This window comes from Larimichthys crocea, chromosome XI (genome assembly GCF_000972845.2).
Source record: "Larimichthys crocea isolate SSNF chromosome XI, L_crocea_2.0, whole genome shotgun sequence".
In the NCBI taxonomy this organism is placed as follows: Eukaryota; Metazoa; Chordata; class Actinopteri; family Sciaenidae; genus Larimichthys; species Larimichthys crocea.
Window position 1 is genome coordinate 23,925,361 of NC_040021.1, and position 25,446 is coordinate 23,950,806.

At 40.7% G+C, this 25,446-nt stretch overlaps 1 protein-coding gene across 1 annotated transcript in view; it reads right to left on the minus strand.

Annotated features, from left to right (window-relative positions):
• Positions 1-5,862: 5,862 nt before the first annotated feature.
• cd2ap (CD2-associated protein) overlaps positions 5,863-25,446 on the minus strand; it is a 55,796-nt gene continuing 36,212 nt past the window's right edge. Inside the window, exons 11-19 of the mRNA XM_010745780.3 lie at positions 22,317-22,353; positions 20,214-20,276; positions 18,267-18,399; positions 17,945-18,054; positions 14,184-14,296; positions 13,833-13,916; positions 10,516-10,745; positions 10,180-10,243; positions 5,863-7,231 (exon numbers count right to left, since the gene is read on the minus strand). Coding sequence (XP_010744082.1) covers positions 7,190-7,231; positions 10,180-10,243; positions 10,516-10,745; positions 13,833-13,916; positions 14,184-14,296; positions 17,945-18,054; positions 18,267-18,399; positions 20,214-20,276; positions 22,317-22,353 — 876 coding nt within the window. The 3' untranslated portion in view covers positions 5,863-7,189. The remainder of the gene's footprint in view (positions 7,232-10,179; positions 10,244-10,515; positions 10,746-13,832; positions 13,917-14,183; positions 14,297-17,944; positions 18,055-18,266; positions 18,400-20,213; positions 20,277-22,316; positions 22,354-25,446) is intronic.

A 25,446-nucleotide genomic window follows, 5' to 3' on the forward strand; every position in this document is an offset into this window, starting at 1 on the left:
TGAAGAGTTACACACACACAACCACAACCTTATTCATATGGTTTGATGTCAAACATTGCTTTAGGGTGAAAGGCAGCACTGTGCTGTATGAAAGAGAAATGAGCATTAATACTATGTTTGTGTGTGTGAGAGTGAGAGTGAGTGAGTGTGTGTGTGTGTGTGTGAGTGTGTGTGTGTGAGAGAGAGAGAGAGAGAGAGAGAGAGAGAGAGAGAGAGAGAGAGAGAGACTGTAAACAAGCTTAGTCTCAAAGATATACAAATGTTCCCTGTGGCCAACTCTGTAATCTATGGCCAGCTGTCCCAAAACCTTTTGTCCTGATTTGCTGCATATTCATGATCCCCTGAAGATGACTCATACTAGTATGATAATGGCTTGTAAAGCTAGATCAACTCAAGGAGGCTTTTGAGGGTTGGTTTTCGATTAATCCTGGATTTAGCCCAGACTTCAAAAGAGCCAAAAGCCCAGTGTCATCAGTCTAACACCTAAAATACAGAGCATGCGGAACAGTGGCAGAACGGCTCCGCTCCGGAACGATAGCGTACTCCGCCGTCCGCCAACTCACACATGATCCATTTGTTTTGCGCACAGGTGCAGTTCTGCTGTCCACCAAGGGTCACGAGAATGCCCTAATCATCTGCCCTCACAGATGTGATGTCTTGTGGAATGTCTGGAATTTTCCTTTACCATTCGACATGACAGACTTCAGAATTATTTGGGGAATTATTTGGATAATGGAAGCAGCTAAACAATGAGCTAAAATGTTGCCACGTTGTTTTCATATTGGCATTTGATACGTGGTTAAAAATACAGATTGTAGCAGCTTTAACCAAACAATTTTAAGAGCATTACCCACAGGAAACATTACTTGACTGTCATTTTATCCTGTTGCGCCCTTGAAAAAAAGAGTTAAAAAGGTTTCCCCAAGACAGACAGTGAGTTATGAAAAGCTCAAACGTTATCTTACAGCAGATGAAACAGACTTCATCCCGTAGATCAGACAGATTTGGACAAAGACAGGATTTACTGTGTATCTACATGTGCAGGCTGCTGCTACTGTATGTTATCAAACCATCAGTGAGAAAAGGTGATTCAGACATCCCTACCCAGGCAGATGGGTGTTTTCAGATGGCTCTGTATGGCTTCCACAACATGATGTGAGAGCCTTTGCTACAAAGCGCCCCTGCATTTCATACAATACCATATCCATGGAATGACCTTGTGCTTTTCCAGTCAGACAAAGACACATGGGTAAATATTGGCAAAGTTTGTCAGGCAAAACAACAACTGTGCCCATGTAGCTCGGAACGGGGAAAAAATTGATTGAAGCAGACGTCGAACTCTTTCTGTTGCTGATGAGGAGGACCCAAAAGAAGTGTTTTGGGGTTCATGACAATAGACAGTATAACACATAAATCATGTATCTGTCACCCACAGGTTTCTGAAGAGTGTGGTGGCTCTGGACACCTCCCCACTAATCCAAAAATGGGCGAAGACATGTAGCGTGGGTGGAGCTGAGGCGGGCTGAATGAATCCTGGGAGCTCAAAGAAGCCACCAACTGAACCATCTGAAGTGAACCACTACCTCTTCCATGAGTGGTGTCTGGATGACGAGCATTTCCAGTCCCACTTTTGGTTGAGCAGTGAACTTCTGATCTGCATGTTTAGAACATGGCACCTCAGGCGCGCCGTATAATAAGAAAACAAGTTTTGCTGGCAACTTATTTTCAGTGTGATCGCCCACTTAGGCTGCAGTAACGGAAATGACATGAGGTGAATTTTTCACATTGAAAATGTGCGTAAAAACCAAATTAGCAAAACAGTTCTCAGAAGCTGACCCGAGATGTTCAGTTGTGGCAAAATGAGGACTAGCAGCGAAAGCAAGAGGCTGAGGAACAGCAAGTCAGATGATATTGATAAAAGGGTCAAAACAAACTGAAAGAAAGAGCTGAATTAAAGGAAAGCTATGGAAAAGAGAAAGAGGCAATTTAGATTTCACCTTGTGACTTCAAAAGAATACTGACTGCTACCACAGAAGGCCTTAATACCCCTGCAAGGTGGTTTCATTTACTGCAGGAGACCTTTGATGTGTCCAAAAGGCGCCTTACAATCTGAACAAACTTTCTCCAACATGTTCAGACACACATTCATGGATGACTTGGCTTATCCCAATCCTGTGTGATCTTTTCAAAATGGAGAAATAGATACAAGGGAAGTACTGTGAGGTTAAAAGTTGGTTAAAGGTTGTCATCATGTCAGAGAACGACCTTTGAGAGAAGACGTGTTGCATGCAGAAGATTCTTCTTAAAAAAAAAAAAGAAAAGCAATAGCTACTCAGGATACTTTGCATTTGGCTCTTTTGAGTTAAGATACCTTTTCTCTTTAATGATGCACATATATTTGTCAATAGAAAAAGCTCTCACCTTTTAAAAACGCAGACTTAAAACTTAACATTTATCACTGGAATCTTCTTCAAAAAACAATGTTGTGTGTTTTTTCACCAGTAATCTGCAAGAACAAGTACACCAAATACAGTGATACAAGATACAGCCTGGATACTCGGGTTATTTCGTGGTGGATCTGACCTTCACTGTACAGTTTAACTTACGTTTCACAGCTCTCATCAACGCTGTCAAACTCACTGTATAAAGACACAGAGTTAGCTTGGGTTTTTATAGAGGAGCATTTAGCTGCTAAAGGCCACAACTGAGGCTGAGGCTGAGAATTAGCTGGCTCTCCAAGACATTTACAGAATTGTTTATTAAATACAATGGATGCTAAAATGTTGCAGCTTTAAATTCCACTAAATTCAGTTTCCAAGGAGACCAAATCTAACTGAATTTTGGTGAAATGTCTCTAAAATTATGTACAAGGGGTTAAGAACCTAAAACAAAACATAAAATACATGGTGTCTAGGTTTTAATATTTTGCTCAAACAACAGTGTGAAATGAGAATTTTCTTAATGAGTATTGAAGTCCTACATGAACACGGCCTTCATGCTGTTGGACTCAAATTATTTACATATTCTACAGATGCAGAATACTGCAGCAAAACTTGGAGTCATCATAAATCTCCATTTTTATCCCTCATTTGTAAACACTGCATACACTCTTACTCAAGCATGCAGAATGCAAAACTTGGAATGTTAATGTATGGAATGACTTTGGATTATTTAAAGCACGGCAAACTTCTTCCTTCCAGCTCTTCCTGGGGGACCTGATGTTCTCCAAACCAGATGAGATGTATAACATCTTCAGTGTGTTCTGTGTCTACTTTTGGTCAGTTGGTGGAAGGTGCCCGGGACGCATTCTGATCAGATGTCCCCAAACCTCCATCCAACTGCTGACCTCCATAACCCATCCCTGAGGCTGAGCCCAGAATCCTTCACAAGGAAACTCATTTCGACTGCTTGTGTCCTCAACCTCATTCTTTTGCTACGCTACTACCCAAAGCTCAAGACCACGGGTTAAGTTTAGAACGTTCATTGATTGGCGAATCGAAGGTTTTGCCTTCCGGCTCAGCTCCCTCTTCATCATAACAGCCTGGTACAACACACAAGTCAGATAGAATAATAGATGGAACACATCAACCAGGTCTAATATCACCTCAGGAACTCACTCTCTCTTCTGAACTGTCGATATTTTCCACTCAATGTTTCCAAGAATTCGAAGGTTTTGAAGGATTCGAACGTAAAAAACTCTCAGTGGTTGTTGTGAGCCTCCACATCAGTATTACTGAGTACAGTACTATCGTTTGTCCTCTTATAACAGGATATTCAACAGACTCTTATTCTTTCTACTCCAAATACTTAGAAGTTCTGAATAATTCAAAGAAAACAAAGAAGAAGAGAGTCGTTGACAGTAAATAAAGATATTTATTCATTTTTTTTAGAAGAATCTCAGCTCATGCAAGGATACAGCTCTTGTAAACAAAATCACTTGAAAATATGTTATAAATGTGCACAGATTTCTTCTTTTCTCGGTGTCAAACTCTGGAATGTACAATATATGGAAGTTAAGCCGCATTACACTTATTACACAAAGAGCTGTCACCCACACCCCCATGGCTCCCACACTGTGATTATTTCATCGCCCAGAGCTGCTGTGCTAAAAAGGAAGTTGGTTTTTATGTTAGGTATCATATTGCATGAGTGTGACGCTCACTTAAGACAGTATCGAGCTCTCTAGAGTCCAGATTTTAACATTGTGGACGCTGTTAGACTGAATGTTTGTGAGCGGACGCCAACAAAAGCATGAACACACACATACACACACACACACACACACACACACACACACACACACACACACACACACACACACACACACACACACACACACACACACAACGAAACACATGCACCGAAGCCTGAGGACGACTTAAAAGCAAAAGTAATACTTAAGACATTTGTGAGATATGTATAAAGATATTTAAAAGAAAAAAAAACAAAACAAGGAAGAACAGTAACCAGTCCTTGGATTTGTGCTACACAGTAGTAGACACACACACACACACACACACACACACACACAACGAAACACATGCACCGAAGCCTGAGGACGACTTAAAAGCAAAAGTAATACTTAAGACATTTGTGAGATATGTATAAAGATATTTAAAAGAAAACAAAACAAAACAAGGAAGAACAGTAACCAGTCCTTGGATTTGTGCTACACAGTAGTAGAGACAGTTCTATAACCATTATGGAGGGCTGAAACGTTCTTCTAACCCATATAAAGGCCAGATGCGCATCTCAACACCGAGAGCTCGGGGCAACAGATTAGAGTCGGTTACCATCTTACTTCAACAATGTTCTACATTCACTGTAGCTCTGGACCTCCACCTTCGGATTTTAAAAAAGACTTTTGAGAAGAAAAACGGCAATATGCAGAAAGTAAATGGGCCATTTCTTTTTCTGTTTCTGAGCTTCACCTTAAAAGGTCCAGTGTGTCAGATTTACATGGCTCTGTTTACAAAATACAGCAGAAATGACCCGCCGTTGTTTCTCCCACATGCTTATGAGTGGAGGGGGATGCAGTTATTTGCAATCTGCAACCTCACCACTAGATGCCACTAAATTGTTCACACTGGTCCTTTAAAGCCCCCCTTGTGTAGGATGAAACGCTAACATGCAATAACAAAGATATATTGAAATCCTTATCAAATGTTTACATCGTGTGTTAATATCATTTTTGTTTTTACAGGGGCCAATATATTATCTGATTTTTGAAACTCTAATATATTAATACCAGCCTCAAAATTTCAGCATAGACATTGATGTTTAGTCATTACCCATGTACTCTTTTGCAGCTATTTGGTGAAATTTTGGATTTAGAAAAGTGACGCCAGCCGAAAATCTTATTTTTAGCCAACCTCCAGGGTGCGAAGGCGTACTCCAGGTTGAGTCAGTACACTGTGACATCAGAGTTAGATGCATGAAGTCAGGCGTGAACGAGTAACACTTCTCCCCAGTTTGGTGTTCAGTCGCTTTGAGATTTTAAGATGACAACACTACATGAAACGTTTTGGTATGTCAAGATATTTCATTGAATGATTGACATGTTGGTGGCATTCAGGGGATGACATGATTAGGATTCATCCTCTGGGATCATCAATCCATCCGAGAATTTATTGAGATACTTCAGATAGTGATTTCGAATTCTAGAGCTCTGACTCTAGTGTGGCAGACAGAGATTACATGGGGATTGTCTCATTTACGCAAATATTTCTTCTGGGGGAATAACTGTTAGGATTATAGAAATGACTGCACAGAGGGACGTTAACTCTCTGCTCCTCAAACAGAGTTAGAATAAGATGGTGAATGTGAAGTGATCTCATGATATCGCTGCTCTGTACTGTTTGCTTCCAGTTAGTTTAAGTTGCGTACTTGGAATGTGGGAAGATATGGAGATGAGAAGACTGTAAAATGACGGGACAACCGATGCCGAACGCATTTTGACGAGGCTTCCCATGTGATTAGCTCTGAATCGAAGAGAGATGGTCCACGACAGGGATTAGAGGGATTGGTGGTCAGATTAAAAACAAGAAAAGCTGCATGAGATGATCAGAATGAGGCGGCTTTGTTTTTTGTTTCTTTTTATGTTAATGAATGAACGCAGTCTCTCCTTCCTTACTTTGTCTTCAGAGTTTGTTTTTGCATGTAGATTCTGTCTGCATTACCTGCAGACTGGAACTCCAGCTAACCCTGTTAGGACATTCCCAGCAGGGTGAACCAGTTTGACAAAAATAGAAGAGACCAGCATAGAAGAGGCCCTATATATATATATATATATATCTATAATATATATTATATATAGTATTTGACTAGGCGTGTCAGTAGACTTAAAAAATATAGATATACAATATCATGCTGCAAAATTTCCAGACACCATCATGGTATATGTATGCTCCCATTACAAACACTTAATATAATTTTGTTTTTAACAGGCACAGTAGTGTTACCCTGGATAGGAATGCTAGGAACCATATAAAAGATGAAGAACAACACGAGAGCAGAGCTCTGCGAGGCGCCCTGGAGCGGAGAGTTCTGCCGACGGGCGCCGCGAAAAGGAAAGGAAAAACAGATGTGAGGATCAAAAGATGTTAACTGAAATCAAAACATTTCTTTCTCTTTTTAAAATCAACTATTTGTGCATCATAAAAATAAAAAAAATACAAGAAAAAGAAGAAAAATCAGGCGAGGAGAAAAAGAAAGAACAAAACGAAAACAAGCGCCCCCACCCTGCTTTATACAAAGTCAGTAGTACTGAGAGGGAACCTCCTCCCTGAGGGGTTCGAGGAACACCAGAGTGACGGGGAGAGAGTGTGAGCGGCAGGGTCGTCCAGCGCAGTAGTTTAAAGTAAGGCCTCAGTTTTGTTTGTTTTTTTGTTGTGTGTTGGCAAGATAAAAAAAAAAAAAAAGAAATAAAGAGAAACATATACATCTGTAACTTACATCTAGCTTTGAAAAAAAAAAATGATATGTGCAAAATGTAAATCTTACAAATGTGGGGAGAGTTGATTTTTGTACACCCCACGGAAAAGGATTGTGTTCCAGGTGGTTCGTCTGATTCTCCACCCTCTCTCTCTCTCCGTTCATTCTACCCCCCTCCCCTCCCCTCCCCTGCTCTCTGGTTAGTCGACAGGCCAGCGGCTGACCTTGAGGCTTGCTGTTGATTGGAGCGAGGGCTTCACGTCGAGTGCACGGTCCGCTTTAGTTTTTCTATCTCCATCTGCGAGGACACACACACACAGAATGGAGATTAAGACACGGGAAAGTAAAGCAGCATAATATCAAGTGCTGGATCTGTCAGGGCGTCCCTTCATGTGAAGCACAGTGCTGGAAGCGTCCTGCTGAGGCAGGGATTAGAAAGCTACAGTGCCTGACGTCTTTGACAAACCCTTTATGTTCGAATATACGAGTCACTAATGAACCAGTAATGTGGTTATGTCTTTGGTCCTATGTTTGTTGGGTTACAGGATCTCTCAGACAGCTGGGCATCACTACAAACACACTCATCTAAGGACACCAAGTCTGTAAATTATTACTCAACCACAGAGTCGACAAACTGAACAGATTAGAGACACAGAAAAACAGAAAAGACAGCGCAAATTGATGAAGAGACGAACATTCTTCACATTAATACACCAAATACTGTTTATCTCCATGAACCAGCTCCTAATATTAGTGGATGGAAACAAATCACTTGGATGTTCTTTGCCTTTTCTGGAAAAGGGGTTAAAGTTTGATGTACTTGCTGCCAGCACACTGTCAATCAAATCGCACAGTTTCAATCTAAAACGGTTGTTAAATAACTGTTAAATAACCAAACCGTTTATTTGACTGTTGCTCATTTGTTCGTCCCTGATGCCCAGATACACTAAAGAAGTTCAGTGCAAGGTAAAAACCCAACACTTACAGCAGAGATGTGAAAGGTATTCATCTTAACTCTCAGGAAGACAAGAAAGAAGGCAGTTAGCACAGAGACTGAAACGGGGCAGAAAAGCCTGGCTCTGCCCAGATCAAACAGGTAAGATGTGATGTGTTCATTAGTGAGCTTCAGTTGTGCTGGTAGGTGGATTCTTTTTTTTTTTTTTTTTTACTTTTGGACAAAGCCAGGCTAGCTGCTTCCCTCTAGTTTTCTAGTCTTTATGCTAAGCTAACCACCTTTCACTGTAGCTTTTTATTTAACCGACAAAACGTTTTCTCTACAGTCACATACTTTTCTTCCACAGATTATGGACAGAAGAAAAGCTCTCTGTCTATCTCACACATGGTGGCAAAGCTGAGACAAGATTAAACCAAAAGATTGATACACTGTTTCAAAAAGGATCCAAATGGATCCCTCTGGTTATTGACTGAAGGGAGATTTTGACTGGAAGGGCAGCTGTGAAAAACAAAAAGACTTGTCGAAGTCAAAGGGAGAAGATGAATCCTCCATTCTAGTCGTTTCCTTGCAATCCTCCGAGTTCGACTGGAAATATCTAAACAAGACCCAAAGGAAAGCTTCAAAGTTCTGAGGGACAATAAATGTGGTGGAAATCATCTTCTTCACCTCTTTCCACATATCTGTGGAAGTCAAAGTTAGCCATAGGGGGTTTAAACAAATCTGCATTCATGCTGTGTGTGTGTGTGTGTTTGGACTATATAAGCCTGGAGCTCTCTGTGGGGGGTCTCTCCTCCTCTGATGTGTGATTTAAATCGATGCCCTGCTATGAAGAGCTGTGTGGCGTACGCCCGTGTTTCAGCAGATAGTGCTAATGATCAGGCTCCTGATGGTGGATCATGGTGGGGCACACAGAGGTGGAAGGAGTCAGAATCTCAAAGGGACTGTAAAAGTGTCTAATAGGAGCAGCCCACCTGACACTGTGCTAACTCCATGTGGCAGAGCGGAGAGACACTTCTGAAACATTCTGCAGCCACAAACATTGTCTAGAACAGCTGAGATCAGCTCCAGTGGCTGCCATGCAGCAGGAAAATAAAGTGGTGGCCAATAAATCCTGACTCTGGTCTCTAGGTTTGGACGTGATCCTACAATTCCCACAATGCATCATTAGACCCTCTCTAAAGTCCTCATGACGAGTAAACCGAGTGTGTATCATGTGTGAACTCGGGCGAGGTTTTGTCCTCTGGCAGCAGTATGGAGATGTTTGTTTATCCCGTGCATCAGGATGCACGTGTGCACTCGGGTGATGCGATATCATTAGTCGGTGGCGAAACACGCCGAGATGTTGCTTTAACGTGCTGGCAAAGGCAGTGTCGATGAAACATGAATGTGAACAGTGCTGGATTCAGAAGAGGTTTTGCACATGGACACAGGTTAGAGTGTGAACAAAATGTGTTCTGGTGAGTAAGACTGAATGGAAACAGAACTTTTGTTTGTTTACAAGAAAACTCAACAGGGCACCTTTAATTAGTGAGACTTATTAAGACTTATTACAAAAAAAAAATTTAACATTTCCATGACGACTTGGCTGGCTCCGCGTACTAATGAAGATCATGTGACAGGTTTGAAAGCTACTAAATGGAACCAGTTAAGACTGTTTGTGTGTGTGTGTGTTTGTTTTCTGGGCTTTATTTGAAGTGCCAAAAAAAGTTAAAAGGAGCACTGCGGCTGACTGCAGCCACCAAGTTGCTCTGAAACACAGGCTGGCAGAAATCACTGCCTGACGGCACAAAGTGCTGAGATAGCACGATGCGTCTCCAGCAAATTCATGGAACAAGACAATGACTTGACCCTGAACTCTACTGAAAGTCACACAGCACGGAGACTACAGTTTCTAGCCTTAGATGATGCCCCGAGGCTGCGAAAAGAAAGCGGTTCACCGCTAGAACATTTACATTTACAAAGCCTCAGGCCTTGCTGCAGTGGCCCAGGGTTCAATTCAGATCTGTGGCCCTTTGTTGCATGTCATCCCTCCTCTCTTTCTCCCTGTTAAGATGTCACTGCGCAAAAAGCCCAGTGTAGGTTTCTCTGTGCAGGAAGTAGCTAAGCAACCCCGTCTTCATCCACCCACGTCGACTATTCTCACCACCTTAAGCCTCTCTGTGCTGCAATTCGCTGCCAGTCGGCAGCAAAAGTCACGACTGCACTGTGTTTATCGTACAAACCAATTACAAACTAATGACACTAATGAATGTGGACAGCCCAGCGTGTGTTGCTGTGGGGGTCGATGTTACCTGAAGGGCCACGCGCTTTAGCCTCTCCTCATCCAGCTCTCCTCGTAGCTCCGCTATCTCTTTCCTGGAGAAAACACACACACAAACACACCCGTTAGCACGTGTGAAACCCCTGCAGCATGCAGAAAAACTCATGATGTTACTATTATGTGTTCTTTGGAGATAAAATAAATGTGTTTTTTTTTTTTATTCTTTACTAATTTAAAATGAAGCTAAAATGCTAAATTCTAAGTATCGGCATGAAGCGCTGCATTAAATCACGAGTCATGTTTAATGTTCAGTGATTTCTAAAAGCTTGCATCCTTCCGTGACACATTCAGTTTTCTGTTTCATTACATTTGCTGGGCCTTCAGGAGCTCCACAGACAGCAGCAGGTCCTTCATCTGGCTCCTCAGCTCATCCAGCTGGGAGTTGGGCTCATCGGGCTCCAGGCGGGCCTTGCCACCGAGCAACGCGCTGTCTGAGCTCGGGGCTACCGCAGGGCTCGGCTTGGCCTCAACACTGGTTACGGTGGGCATGGCGGGCTTGTGGAATGACGATGAGTGGGATATGATGTTAGTGGAAGGCTGTGGAAGATAAAATGAGAGCAGAGGGTAAGTTACTTAGTTACCTTTCATGCTGGGTATTCTAATCCTACATCTAGGACAGAAAGGTGTCAGCACAGGATGAAGAGGATCACTTAAAATAACCAGAACTGATCTACAGAGACCCTTTCACCTCAACAATATATGTTCATGTGATCAGACAGATGTCTTGTATTGCATGCCAGAGCAACACGTCCAGTATATGCTTTTGACCTCAAACCATCCAGCCAACCAGCTGCCAGCCGAGCTCCAATAATGAACCTTGATTCAAAAGTCAAAAGTCAATGTCAACTAGGTCAACTCACTATGACATATGCCATGATAAAAACATAGAAAACACGGCAGCTGGAAAAATAAAAACTTTAGTTTGGTGAAGCGTGTGTAATGTTTGAATCTTTTTTCAATACCAGATTAGGGATGGTTGATAAGATTTACCAGATACCAGTGGTGTTATCAATTCTGCTCAATCAATTCTGTTCATTGGTCCAATTCGTTATCAATTCCTTTAATGATTCCAGATCAGTTTCCTATGAGGACAAAATTAGGCTGACAATGGTTTTCAGGGATCAAGTTTGACATTTTTGTTTTGCACTTTTAGATAAAACATGCTGGCACAGATTATACATTCCCTGCACTAAACGATACTACATGTGCTGTACGTTCAAAGTGTATTCCCTCATGTCTCTACAGGCAATGAAGTAAGATGAGACAGACAAAATCCAGGTACGTCTGTGCAAAACTCTTAAATTCAGCCAAAGCTTTCCGAAGTTAGTGTTGGTGCTATAAACTCCTCTCTTTGGACAGCGTTTCCTCATGGAGCCATAGTGAAGGGATACATTTTGCTAATGGCATGTAGGTTTGGTGCTGGTTCAAGACACAAAGATACTCTTTATATTTGGCAAACTTTCTCATATTAGCTTCTGCATCACTTTAGAAAACATGTTTGGACAGAGGATTGTGGATTTTGTCCACCATCTGTTATGTTGCTGTTGCACAAGAAGGAATCTCTTCAGGCCAATGTAGGGAGAAAGAATGATTACAGTGATGAGTACCTCTAAACATTCATATGAGGATGTTGTTTTAGGATAGACTCCAACCTCAAGTGCACCTTTATTATGTTTCTTCATGTATGTATTCAGGTTTTTTCTTGAATTCATCTCCCCCGTCTCATCTCAACTGTATTAACATCCTAACACATATTGCATGTAAAGCTGCTGTGAACCATCCCTCTAATAAAAAGATCATCGTTGCCTGTACTGGGGAATTTATTTTGTTCTACCGTTCGTTTATCCCGTTATAATGCACCTCTTCCACTGTGCCTCAGCTGCCAGTTATTCTGCTTTGACAAGGAATTCAATGGTCCTCCTCCCCCGGAGGGCTCACATACTCTCATCCTTTACCTTCATGGGAGTAAAGGCCACAAAGGTCAGAATCTCATTTTGAAACTAAATGAGGGTGAAGAGGAGGACAGAGTGCGTGCCCTGGATTTCATCTTCAAGCTAGGCTCAATCCTGACTGTGTGTGTGTGTGTGTGTGTGTGTGTGTGTGTGTGTGTGCGTGCGTGCTTGTTTTTAATCATACGGGGGCCTGATGCTGTGTACCCACAAATGAACTAATTAGTCTTGGCTGACCATGACCAATCTGGACTAGATAGCATCTGAGGCAATTAATGAAATGCTGAATGGGAAGACTGAGCAGCAGGTGGTCGTCCTCCCTCTCTTCTTGTTTACTTCACACTCACACTCAGAACTGGCTAACCATCTGGAAAGTGCCTATTGTGTTTGTCAGGTCAGCTTTGTGAGGGTGATTCTGGATTAAAACCTTTGTTTTCCATGGTGTTGACTGATCGCCCTGTGAGTTGCTCTGAGGAGAGGACTCTGCACCGCTCAGTTCAGGGGTTAGGGTCTATTTCATGCGTTGAAGGTGGATAGCACTTCAGCAAGATGTATTATAGGCCTGCGCATCACTGAAGTCATTCCTGACCCTGTTACAAATGCAGAGCCTCAATAATTTCACTGAAATAAATGATGTTACCTGCATGAAATAAAGGAGGCGTCTAAGGTTCCAGGTCAGACACTAACTTATTTTCTTCATTAATCGATGCCATAACATATTCAAACTGCTTGTTTAATGTCAACAGACAAAGAAAACCTGAAAATGTCACATATTGCTCCACATTTATTCATGTTGTCCTTTCAGTGGTTTAGTCTATAATATTATCTTAACACTGGTGAGAGATCCCACTGTGAACCATCCCACTCATTTCTTCCGAAGCTTAGCAGGAAGTTTTCCCTTGCTTTGATCTCTTGCACAAAGACGGCGACACTGCAATGTTTCATGTCACTGCTTATTTGTTAGATCAAGAGAGAGCAATCTTTGTAATGTCTCGACTGCTGAAGCAAAGATTTTAGAGAGACAGTTCGGAAGCTGCTGAAAAGTTTTTCCACTCAGTCAGCAGCTCCACAAACCAGATATTCAGTTCACTGTAGGGTATCAATATCGGAGAAGCTGGACCTGCATTTTAAATAATAAAATGATAATGGCTAATTAATTATTTAACTTGCCGTTTCCTCATTACAGTGTTAGGGTGTCATTCTGATTTGTGATACAGGTTTAATGGTGGCGACTGGAAGCAGCAGGACAGGTGAGGGTTTAAATCCTCTGCTGAAGTGCAGTGAGACACAACACAACAGATGTTGGCCAAAGTTTAGTTTAAAGACTGAAAAGGGAACATCCAGAGATTCAGGGGACTAAAACATTAACATGAAGTGCTTCAACATACATGTCAGGGATGGATGTGAGGGAGAGTGATTATTGATTTTCAAGTTGCTGTCATCTCATCAATATGAATCTAAATCTGCCTCTGATTTGAAAAAAGCTTTCATGAAGCATGCTTTGACTGTGGAAGTGAAGCGAAATGAATAGATTCAGATACTAGAATAAATTCACTCAAAAACAAAAGAGGGAAAGCGGACACGGGAGATATTTCATGTTTTAAGAGGATCATTGACCCAATGATGTGTTCTGTATTTTCTTTAAAAGGATATTACTGAATTACAGTATAATCACCTTTCTGGTTTCTGTTAGCTTTGGTTTGGCTGGCTCCTCTTCATCCATCTTCAGGGATTTCTCAATGCTCACGTCCTTGTTGGGCTGCGATGGAAGAGTTTGATTTGTTGTTTGATTGACAGGAATATTTTTTATTGACTGATAACAAATTAAAAATTATAATTAAATGCATGAGAGAGAGAGAGAGAGAGAGAGAGAGAGAGAGACAGACACAGAGACAGACAGACAGACAGACAGACAGACAGAAAGAAAGAAAGAAAGTCTGAAACCAGGTAACCATTACATTCTTCATACTTTGCTGATCGGCACAGGTGCAATCTGTGTGTATGCCGAGTGCTCGTGTGTGCTCACCGAGTGTCCACCAAACTGGGCAGGCAGCCTCCTGCCAGGCATCTTTGGTCTGTTAGCAGTGGGGTGAGAGAGCTTCTCCGAGGTAGACGACAAGTCATCGAAACTCATCAGATCTGTTGAGAACAGATAAGGGAGGCAGAGAGAGAGAAACAAGGAGAGAAAATTATGTTTATGAGGAATATTTCACCCATGACTAAAGGAAACATTCACTGCTGACCTGACACTTCAAATTTAATTTAATTCAATTTGAATGCAATCTGATAAGCAGCTTCATTAACTGCCGGCTAATGGTATTAGCAAACAAAGCAGCAGAAAGTACACTTCCAAATACTCATACTTTTTGTGTTGCGTTGTGTTTTTGTGTTCTCTGTGGTTATGTAAACAGACCTTAACGCTCAGTATCTATGAGCACAGACTTCCAACTAAAGTTTATTTCATCGACCAAAGAGCTGTGTCGTAGGCAAGTTTGTTCATCAACGTTCAGTTCATTCAGTTGAGAGAGAGTGCACAGGAGTTCAAGATGCCTTAACAAACATTAAGGATGACCTCAAGATGCTTGATCCTGTGTAATTCCATGTGTGAAGAAGAAAACAGAATTCCCCCACAAGCTGTTGCTCACTATGGCAGCCACTATAGAGAGCAAAAGAGTTAAACAAGGCAGAGATCTATGGGCGAGATTCCTCTTTGATCCCGTAGCGCCTCTGTGAGCTCCACTGATCTCCATCTCTTTAGGTTGTATAAGGCCATATTCGAAGCGTTCGTGGTACCTTGGGAGTGCTGTCCATCACCAGTGTTCAAAAGGTTTTGAAGCTCATAACTGGCTTTAATAACCACCAACTCTGCACACGCATAGAGCCCGTTAAAAGCTGGTATCAACATGCGTCACGCAGCTGATCTTATCGCAAGCAGATCTCACCCGCTCCTCCATATACAATCAAACCAGTAGATCATTTCAGCCTGCAAAGACTACAGGCTTTGTTCTATTTTAATCTAAATGAATTGAAGGACCAGTTAATTAAGAATTGGTAGTAGATGGAGTTTTACAAAGTTTCTCCTAATACAACTCCCACAAAACTGAGATTTCTTTTAGAATCTGGGGACTTTCTGTTCTCTCAGGCAACACAGACGTAGCCTGCATTGATGACTTTGTACTGTATTTGTCAAATCTGACATGTTTTCTGTCAATAAAATGTCTTCTGAAATAAATCTGAATTTAAATGCTGTTTAAACTAGTGCTGTCAAAATTAACGCGTTAATTTTGTCGATTAATTTTAAAGAATTAACGCGTTAAAAGAAATTAACGCAATTAACGCAGTTTTGTTTACTTCCGGTGGCGGCCGCCATTTTGGATGTGGCAAAGTAGAGCTTTGTTTCCCAGATATATTAGTGTGTGTGTGAATGGGTGTATAAAAGCCATTAACTTAAAGCCTTCACGGAGACTGCGCCCTGGGCGGTCGCCCACATTGCCCACAGCTAAAACCGGCCCTGCTTGTATTAGTTTACGGGCAGATCTGCCACATCCAATATGGCGGACAAGGTAACGTATCGCAGCAACGGACCAACCTGCTCAATGAGGCGTCTATGTATATATGTCTATGATCTATCCTAACTAAAGGAGAGTCTATGGCGGAAAGATGGATAAGGACGGACTTTTAGGGGGAACATTTCATTTTAAAGTTGCCCGACGGCTCGTTGGACAAAAACAAGGCAATTTGCAAAGTTTGCAAAGCCGAATTTAAATTCCACAGAAGTAACACGACTTTAACATATCACCTCAAAGCAAAACACCCAGTCTACACTACAGGAGTGTGGCACTCGTCAGTATATTTCCTCATTCTGGCTTTTTTCTATTTGCACTGTGCATATGTGCACCTTAAGCCAATAACATGAATGAATTTAAATGTACTTTCTCTGTGTTTATTCTACATTAATTTGATCATTTTACATAAATAAATATTCATTATAAGCTTAAGTCTCAGAAAAATGCATTTAATTTATTGATACATTTATTGATAGATTAATCGCGATTAATTACAGAATTTTTTGCGATTAATTAGTTAATTTTTTTTAATCGATTGACAGCCCTAGTTTAAACACCTTGACATTGATACTGCGACAAACTGAAGAAACGTTGCACGTAGTTTGACTGATCTGATCACTTATAATTAGAGCTGTCCACTTGTGATCCACACCCACGATGCATGTTCATGTGAGGTCAATGTTCCTTTACTGTTGATCAGGTGGATTATAGCCTGCGTCACGTAGCCCTCTCGAAGAATTTTTCCTTTGCTCGCTGCAGGATCAATAATTATTTCCTGCTCAATAGGGTTTTTTGTGGGCAAGTTTTTCCTCACTCGAACCGAGGGTCTAAGGACAGAGGGTGTCACTCCCTGCACAGATTGTAAAGCCCTCTGAGGCAAATGTACTTTGTGACTTTGGGCTATACAAATAAAATTTTATTTGATTTGATTTGAATACACTAAATGTGTGCCTCTAAATGTATGTGCTGATATTTAGGATGTGTTGGTGCACTGGTTCTTTGGGCATATTATCAGAGTCAATGATAAAAAGGTTAGGATCAATAATTTTCTAAATGCGAAGTGGCAAATTCTTGATTTAAAGCCACACCACTGTTTGTCATTGAAAGCTGAATTTCTGTTTAAAAAAAAAAAAAGAATTTTACTGTGAGCTGACCAGAAAACAGACATGACATAAAACTAAGAACTTGGGAGATTTGAGAACGTGGACAAAAATAAAGGCCACCGTGAGAATTAACTTCAGGGACTGTTGTGTAACAGCACTTTGCAGCTGCAACGAGGGAACGATTGAATCTTTGTGTTCTTTGGGTGGGTTCATGCGCGTCAGACGGTCTTCTGGTGTGAAGTGTTTTAGCAGCTCTTTATCACCTTTGTGAGGCTTTTGTCACTCTCCAGCTCTGTTAAATGCATCTCACATCTTTTACTAAGTTTTGCCCTGTCCCAAGAATGGATAAAAAAATTGATAAGTGGTGATAAAAAATAAAAATACTATCAACTTGTCTTAAAAGATTTCTTTGTTTTTACCATCGCGTCCAGGCAAGCACAGAGGTCATTTCAGAGGTTCAACTTTTGGGAAAACGGAGCACGATCAGACACTCAGATCGGCCAAACCTCCACAGACGCTGGCCTCGATAAAGCGGTCATCAATCAGAGAAATAAAAAGTTATTTCCTGATTGTTTCCATTCAGCACAGAATGTTAATGACAAATAAAAATCATCTTTTGACAAATCAAATTGACTTGCTTGGACTACCACTGCAGTTTGTTCCAGTGTGTGTGTGCATTATCAGACATTAGTGTCAATACATGACTTCCTGTGATGAGATGTATACTATATATCTCACACAAACAAAGCCACAAAATGTGTGTGTGAAGAGATTTATGCATACTTAGACATTTATGTGCCAGACGGAGAATGATGGATAGATGTTTTCCAGACACCACAACCCCAAATTTTCAATGTGGTGAACAATACGATGCAACATTTTTATAATGAAGCATTCAGATGCAAACAAAGTCTAAAGTACTGACACAGGGCAGATCTGGGTGCTACAAACTGAAGACTGTTATTGTAGATAGAAAATGATTTTGATTTCATTTCAAAGAAAAGATATTTTATTCCATCCTGAATGTCGTCTGTTGTTCTAAAATAAACCAGCAAATCTTATTAGTAGAACGGAGCACCCTGCTGTTCAGGGCTCAGGGTGGGCCATACTGTACATACCCATATCCGAGGTCTTCTCCCCCCAGTCTGCAGACAGTGTCTTGGGTTTGGTGGGTAATGATGGCTCGAACTCGGACTTTGGTCGTGTGGAAGGCACCTCTCCATTGTGCCTGCAGGTAAAAGGGAAAAATCAATGATTGGCGATGAGGCCGTTTCATTTTATTGTTACTACAGTCTTTACTGTCCACTATATATAGTAGGCACTTTCTTGCCCTTTCAATAAAATGCCATTTCATGCTGAGAATACTGTCACGTGCATGTTTTGAATGGTTTAAAACACTGCGACAGACAGGCTGTACGGATGCATAGATGCTCGACTTACTTGAGGATTGGCGAGGGAGCGAGAGGCTTGTCTGGCCTCTTCGGTGGGAGGATTCCTGGTCTGCCTTTCCCAGGAGGGGGGACCGGCTTCTTGGGCGGGACCACAGGCGCTGCAGGCTTGGATGGTTTGTGATCTGAGAGAGAGAGAGAGAAGGGGGACAGTTAAGACAAGAGTTTGGAAAAAGAAAGAGTGGCAGTCAACATGAACCAAGTCTCCAAGAGAAGACTGAAATGAAATCTCTGTCATCTTCGTGTAATGGAATGGCAACTTTACAATTTGCTGAGGTTCAACAGATACTCAGTCAAACCACATGTTTAAAGATATTTAAGGAAAGAAAAATGCAACTAGCAAATGCAAGGTTACTCAATGTTTTTAAAATCTCGTCTGAAGATTAAACAGTCAGATTGACAACCACAGAGTTGTTTCTCAAAACTTTGATTCAGTTTGAGCTTCTCTGCCACAGGTCATAGTATTTTTTTTTTTTTACCATAACACAGAATCCATGTTCAAATCAATAAGAAAACGTCAAACCACAAAATCTGATTTGGTCTGAATCAAGTCAAAAAGCTTCATTTCACAAACAAAGTTGACAGATTTGGCTGTGATGTCTGAAAAATGACAATTTCATTTAAGGGTTGAAAAACCAGCAACATGCTGAAACTTCTTTCTACATAACATGGGCTTCAATTACACCACTGTCATGTACTTGACACTTTATGCACGAGTGCCGCTGATTCACAGTCGAAGCTGAGCTGATAAATATGCAGTTCTAATAATATTGGTGCCACGCAGTTTTACAAACCTTCACTTAAATGGCTTTTTTCTCTTCAGACTTGACTCTTCTTGCGAGATACATAGGACGTGGAGGAAGCAGCGCAGGCATCCCCCACCCCCCCCCCCCCCCACACACACACAGGGGGTGTAGACGGCTTAGTAAGACAGAAAGTGCACTGACAGAACATCCTTCTCCTTACCAAAAATGACTTGACAGCTCCACATCTGATGTGTTAACATAACCAGATTAAAGTGACCTGAGGCGCCCGTGCTTCCTCCAAATCACAGAACAACCACAGGCATGTTGAAATGCTTCAACAGGAAAAAATTCTCTTCATTTCAGACAGCTCTTTAGACAGAGCTGCTGCCATTGCCTTGTTATCAAATGATTTGATTCTGTCCAAAGAAATGTTCCAGGGCTTTTATTTAAAAATATTTATTTATTTATGCTTTATGTGTGTGACATATTTCACACAGACATTTAAACTGCAGTGAATGATGCAATGTTGCTGATATGATGTGTATGAACAGGCCTGTTCCAGCTGAAAACTGCACGCAGTGGTACAAATAATATTTACAGTTTAGAGGTACTTGTACTTTACCTTCTTTAAACTGCAAATACTGTACGTTTCAGTGCATTATCATCATCCATTTATTATTTATCTGACAGCTAGAGTTAATAGTTCCTTTTCAGATGAAAATTATGTGATCATCTTAAAAAAATACAGATGAAATCTGTGATTTTCATGTTTTTTTGGCGTTTGAAAAGATCCAGTCCACAATATGAATCAGGTCGGTGTTGCTGTAAATTTTAGTTTTTTGTTCTTTTGTCTATTTTTTTTGTCTATTTTGTTATTAATCATCGTCTGGCCTCTCAGATTTATCTCAGGAGTCTTTGAAGGACCCTGACACAAAGGCTGAAAGCACTGAAACCAGTAAAGGCTGCTTACAGGACTTTAGTACTTTAACGTATGATACTTTTAGTTAATTTTACAATCAGATTTCTGTACTTATAGACAAATATTCATTAATTTATAGGGACTTTTAGAATCTTCTTCCACCACTGGGAAGGAAGACAAACAGGAATAGAATTTTCCAAGTTTGGAAAAAAAAAAATCGAATCAAAAATGTGTGGCCCAAACCTGTGAGCGACCTGAGGGTGAAGCATCCTACCTCTGTCCTCTGGCCTGATGGGATGAGGCTTCTTGTCCACACTGGGCACTTCTGGCTTGAGAGCTGTAAAACGAAGCATGGCGCACAGAAAGTCAACACGTCTGTCTGTCTGACTGATTCAAGACTCAGCAGATAAACGACAAGGAAGACGCACTCATCCACAAGTACAATCACACACACAGAAAACCACTGCTCTCTGATAAACACACACACACACACACACACACACACACACACACACACTGCAAGGTATTAAGAAACCATTTCTCACACACTGATCTATTTTTTCATCTCAAACTGGCACACATATGCCAGATAAATACTGTGCATAAATATCTGCACACACTTATATGTGTGTTTGTTTGTGCAATACATGACCACACACAAAACAGAACTTGCACAGGAAGTTGTGTACAGAAACACAATCCCTGAACAGAGAAACAACCACACACACACACTGAAACACAACACACTGGTAGAGGCATATGACTGCAAACTGTGCTACTTCCTGTGCAGACAGGAAGACAATCATGCAAGTGTGCATTTTGCAAACTGCAGATCTTCTGTAGGTGCTGAAGTGAGGCAGCACTGCTTTTACAGTAACACTCAGACACCACAAAACTCTGCTGCATTTCATGTTTGGTGAAAGGAAAACATTTTCAGAGTAAACATTGTGTCAGTCTGGAAGAGAAGTTTCTTTGGACAATTTCCAAGTATCGAGCTGAATTGTGACTCTGCGTTTTAGGGCTAGTGTCAGGAGAAACAAAACAGAATGAAACCTTTGTGCGGCTAACCTCAGTATGTTTAAATGCACTTAAGTAATGTGATTACTGACAGTTTTCAATGGTAATCCAATTTCTGAAGAAGCGCGTTTGGTTACTTGACGGCACCTCCTCTGCAGAAAACCTCAAACTCAAGGACAGAGCACACTGTGCATTAAAAAGGTCTGACATTTGACATTCTGTTCTTTGCATGCTGAAGGCGTGTTAGTTACAACATGTTTCTGCATCAGACTGGAGGCAGTCAGACACAAAATAAAAGGGCACTGTTTAGACAATGGACTTCAGTTAGTACCACAAACTATTACAGATTTTTTATTGGTTAATCCATCATCTATTTTCTGCAGCTGAGCCAGGTCGAGGTTGTATGTAGTTAATAATATCACTAGGATGAATTACTGTTATATACTGCTGGCAAGTACTGAAAAAACATGCTCATATGGTCCATACTGTTCTTCCATCGTACTTTTGGCTGGTATGATCATGAAAAAGGTTTCAGATCTCATTCCCTGTGGGATTAAAAGATCAGTAGTATTACTGCTTCAATTACTTTAATTATCAATGAATCATTTTCTCTGTCCATTGATTAGCTGTTCCCACAAAATGATGAAAAATGTTGTTTCCCAAAGCCCAAGGTGACATCCTCAAATGTCATGTTTTGTCCACAACACAGATATTTAAGTTTACTGTCATAGAGGATGAAAGAAAAAAAAAAGATTTTGTAATGCAGCTGAGCTATGTGATTTAAAAAAAGTGACACTGTTCATATTTAACAACCATCAGACAGCCACACAATGTTTCCTTCTTTTAACATAATTTCTGAAATACTCCCAGCCATAATTCATAAACACTGTCAGGGTCTGAAACAAGTCTGTCCATCAGTGCTGAGCCTGCGGTTTTCTGTTTGTTTTGGAGCGTTCGTGTAACAGGGTTGTTTTTTTTAGAACTTTTTATCCTTCTATGGTCTTGCTCTATTTGAGATATTTCAAAATGAACCCATAGTATTAGCCCTCTATAACACTCGGACATTGTGAAGCACTTCATTATGCCTCACCTGGAATCACCTTTGATGAGTGGAAGCACATTTTAATTGAGAGTGAAATGTTTAATTACTGTGAAATGTGCTGACACTGTAACTAACAAGTAATTAAATACTACAACTATGGATGTATCAGTATACCTCTGCATACCTTAAGCGGTGTATTGTAAATGTATTCAATGTTAAGTGAGCTTTCGCTGGTAAAACACTGCAAGTACCAACCCATCACACCTACTACTGCGCTGATAGCATTTAATGAGGCAGATGGTGTCAAGTGTTTCTTACCTATGCTTTTTGATGGTGGGGGTGGCTTCTTCGGCTTCTGACAGGAAGAGAAAGGGGACATAAAAAGTAGGTCAGTAACATCAAAGTGGATGATGGTTCATTAATACACTCTGACATGTATGGCCTCAAACACAGAGTCCTGAAGCAGGGGGGAAAGAGAAGGAACAACAAATCAGATTTGGTCTAAACTAGGAAAATCTAATATTCAAGATTAGGAGCTAGAACATGTTTGGAACCTTTCATGTTTGCAGAATTGTAAGGGAAAAAATCCAAGCTCACATTAAAGTGCACTTGAACTTCAGATCTTGGCCTCATCTCTTCATTGAATCTGTAGCTTGAGAAAACCATCATTGCGCCCAATTCTCATGTCTCAGTTCACTTTTTTAGCCGTTTGTGTTCGCTCCAGTTTAATCATCCAATAACTCAACCCCAGTTTTAACATCCAAATGTCTTTACTATAAATGTGTCATCATATAATGCTACACAGCAATACGACATCCTGATCATCTTATGTGACTTGAAACATGCTTACTAAGCTATACTTGGAAAAGCTACTAAATTAGCCTTCACTGTATCTTTACAACTATCACTACTTTGCTACTTGAATCCAAACGGCAGACAGAAGGAGTCCCCATGTTCAAATGTCCAATTTAACAGCAGAAATAAACATGTTTACAGCCTGGTACAAAAACAGTTTTGGTCTCTATAGCTAATTTTAGGTGAATTTTTATACAACTCGTCTGCTCAACTTGAATTAAGGCCTAACGTTATTCATAATTAACAGCATGGCTGCTTTTATTGACAGGTGAGTGCCTTTGCTGTGCTTGCTTGAGCACCCAGGCTTCATTCAACCCGCCTCAGCTGCACCCATCATCCACATCTTTGCCCATTTTGATTAGAGGGACTGTCAAGATGGTGGCAGTCAGAGCCATCACTACATGCACACTGTCTATGTTTGAATCCAATGCAATCTAATGTTTGGTCCACAATTCAAGAATTAAAATAAATGTTGTTGTTTTCTTTCTTATCATTTGTAGGGACATTCCACCAGACAAGGATGGCAAACTGACAGGATGGGTCTGTACTCTAAAAGCAAGAAACTTGAAGAAAGTTAATTTCCAGTCAGTCTGCTGCATTTCCTGTTTTTAGTTTTTATAAAATCATTGACACCTTATCGGTCCTAAACAACTGATGTCTGATGTTTTCCAGTCAGTTCTTTGTATGTCTTTATCGCCTTTAATTGTCTTGTTTTAGAAAGGTACTATCCAGATACACTTGCCTTTCCTTATGTAAGTATTTAAGCATTTGTTGTATTCTAGGTTGGAGGGTGAGGGTGTGCATGAGTGGAGTGAAACTACATTGAAAGTCTCATGCGAGGCTTTTAGGGCTCCATATGGCATTAAAAACAGATACTGTTATTACTGTTAATAGCAAACCACACTTGGAGCCTGGGTCTTACTGCAGTACTGCAGACGAGAAACTCTAGGGGTTCTTCAGTTAAGGGATCTACTGTGGAAAGTGGTGGGAGGAGAGGCACAGTACAGAGAATGTCATTAGAAATGTACCAGGCAATGCAATTCTGCACCATGCAACACATATCTGCTCAGGTAGGCAGACGTTGGTGGGTGCTACTTTCAGACTTAAATTTTTTTCAGCACTTAAACAGGTGAGAAAAAAAACAAAACATTCTCATATCGATCGTCGAAAACCCTTCACTTAGATTCTACTACAAATTTTTTTTACTTAAATTCTTATAGTAGACTTCCTCATTTAACATCTCACCTTAAGCACTTTATTATGACTATGACAACAATACCTTTGAGCCGGGACAAATGAGAATGTCTGATTCTCACCAGCATCTCATATTCTCAACGCCATATATGGATGAAAACCTTTGCCACCATCATCTGTATTGTCAAAGCGTGACTATGCACTGTGGTTAAGCAGCAGGCATGCACAGTATATCTGACAAAAGTAGTGTCTGAAGCATCAATAACAGTAGATTTGACTGTTCATGTACGTGTTGGTTAAATCTCATAATGGACTGAATGGAAGCTTTTGTCACAACAAGCACAACCCATCACTTGAAGATCACACAGTAAATGGGTGTTTATTCGACTATGTGCTGTCTATAATGTTACCATTATAGATTTTGATATTACGATTATTATAATATTTTAATCTATATTCAATGTATAAAGTCACTCGAGCACACAGTAGTTAATAGTGATAACAGTTAATTGTTACCCTGTTGCTGACATTCATTAAATAAGCAAGCAATCTATAATCCAATTATATTACAGAATGTAACCCGTCGGGGTCTCATCTCACACACCTATTATATCACATTCACAAGAACAGGCTTTCTTTATAATTAAATGTCATCATGCCAAAGGGCAAATCTATTTTTTTTCTCTACACTATCACACCTATAAAAACACTTATTTCTCATCAGCATTAGAAAAATGTGCTTGAATCACTGAATTCTGATGAGCATGGAAAATCACCACGGTTTATATGGAAACATGATTACATGTCTGCAATAAACAGTGTTAAGTAAGAGAGAGAGAGAGGCGAATGGGAATGAAGATAGATATGTGGGTATTTGAGCCTCGTTTCTGTCCCTGAACATCTGATCTCTGTCTGTTTCTGGCTTGTCATGCTCACTGTGGTTAAAAATGTGCCTGAGGTAAAACAAGGAGGGCCTGTGGTTTATGTATTAAGTTTTATTCAGCAACCTGCATGAATCTGTGAAATCACACACACATACTGTACTGCTGATGTTCAGAAGTTAGAAGCTGCCTGACCTGTTGCACTGCTGTTAATAAGAAGCATGTTGCATTCTTTGGGATGAGATAATGTCACCGAATGCATTATCTCATCCTAAAAGGTTCTTGGAAGAAACAGGCAAAACAATTAACAGTGTTTTAATGAACAAGGGAGTGAATTCAGCTTCTGAATGAGTGGAAAGAGCAGATAATGCTAATGCGAGTAACAGAGAAGGAACAATCCTGGATTTACTGAGAGTAGGGGGTGTCTTACATCTGAACAGTAACTTTGTGACGGACGAGAGCGTCGCCTGAACTGCAGTGACTGAACAGGACAGAGGTGGCGATAAGCCGTAGCCTCA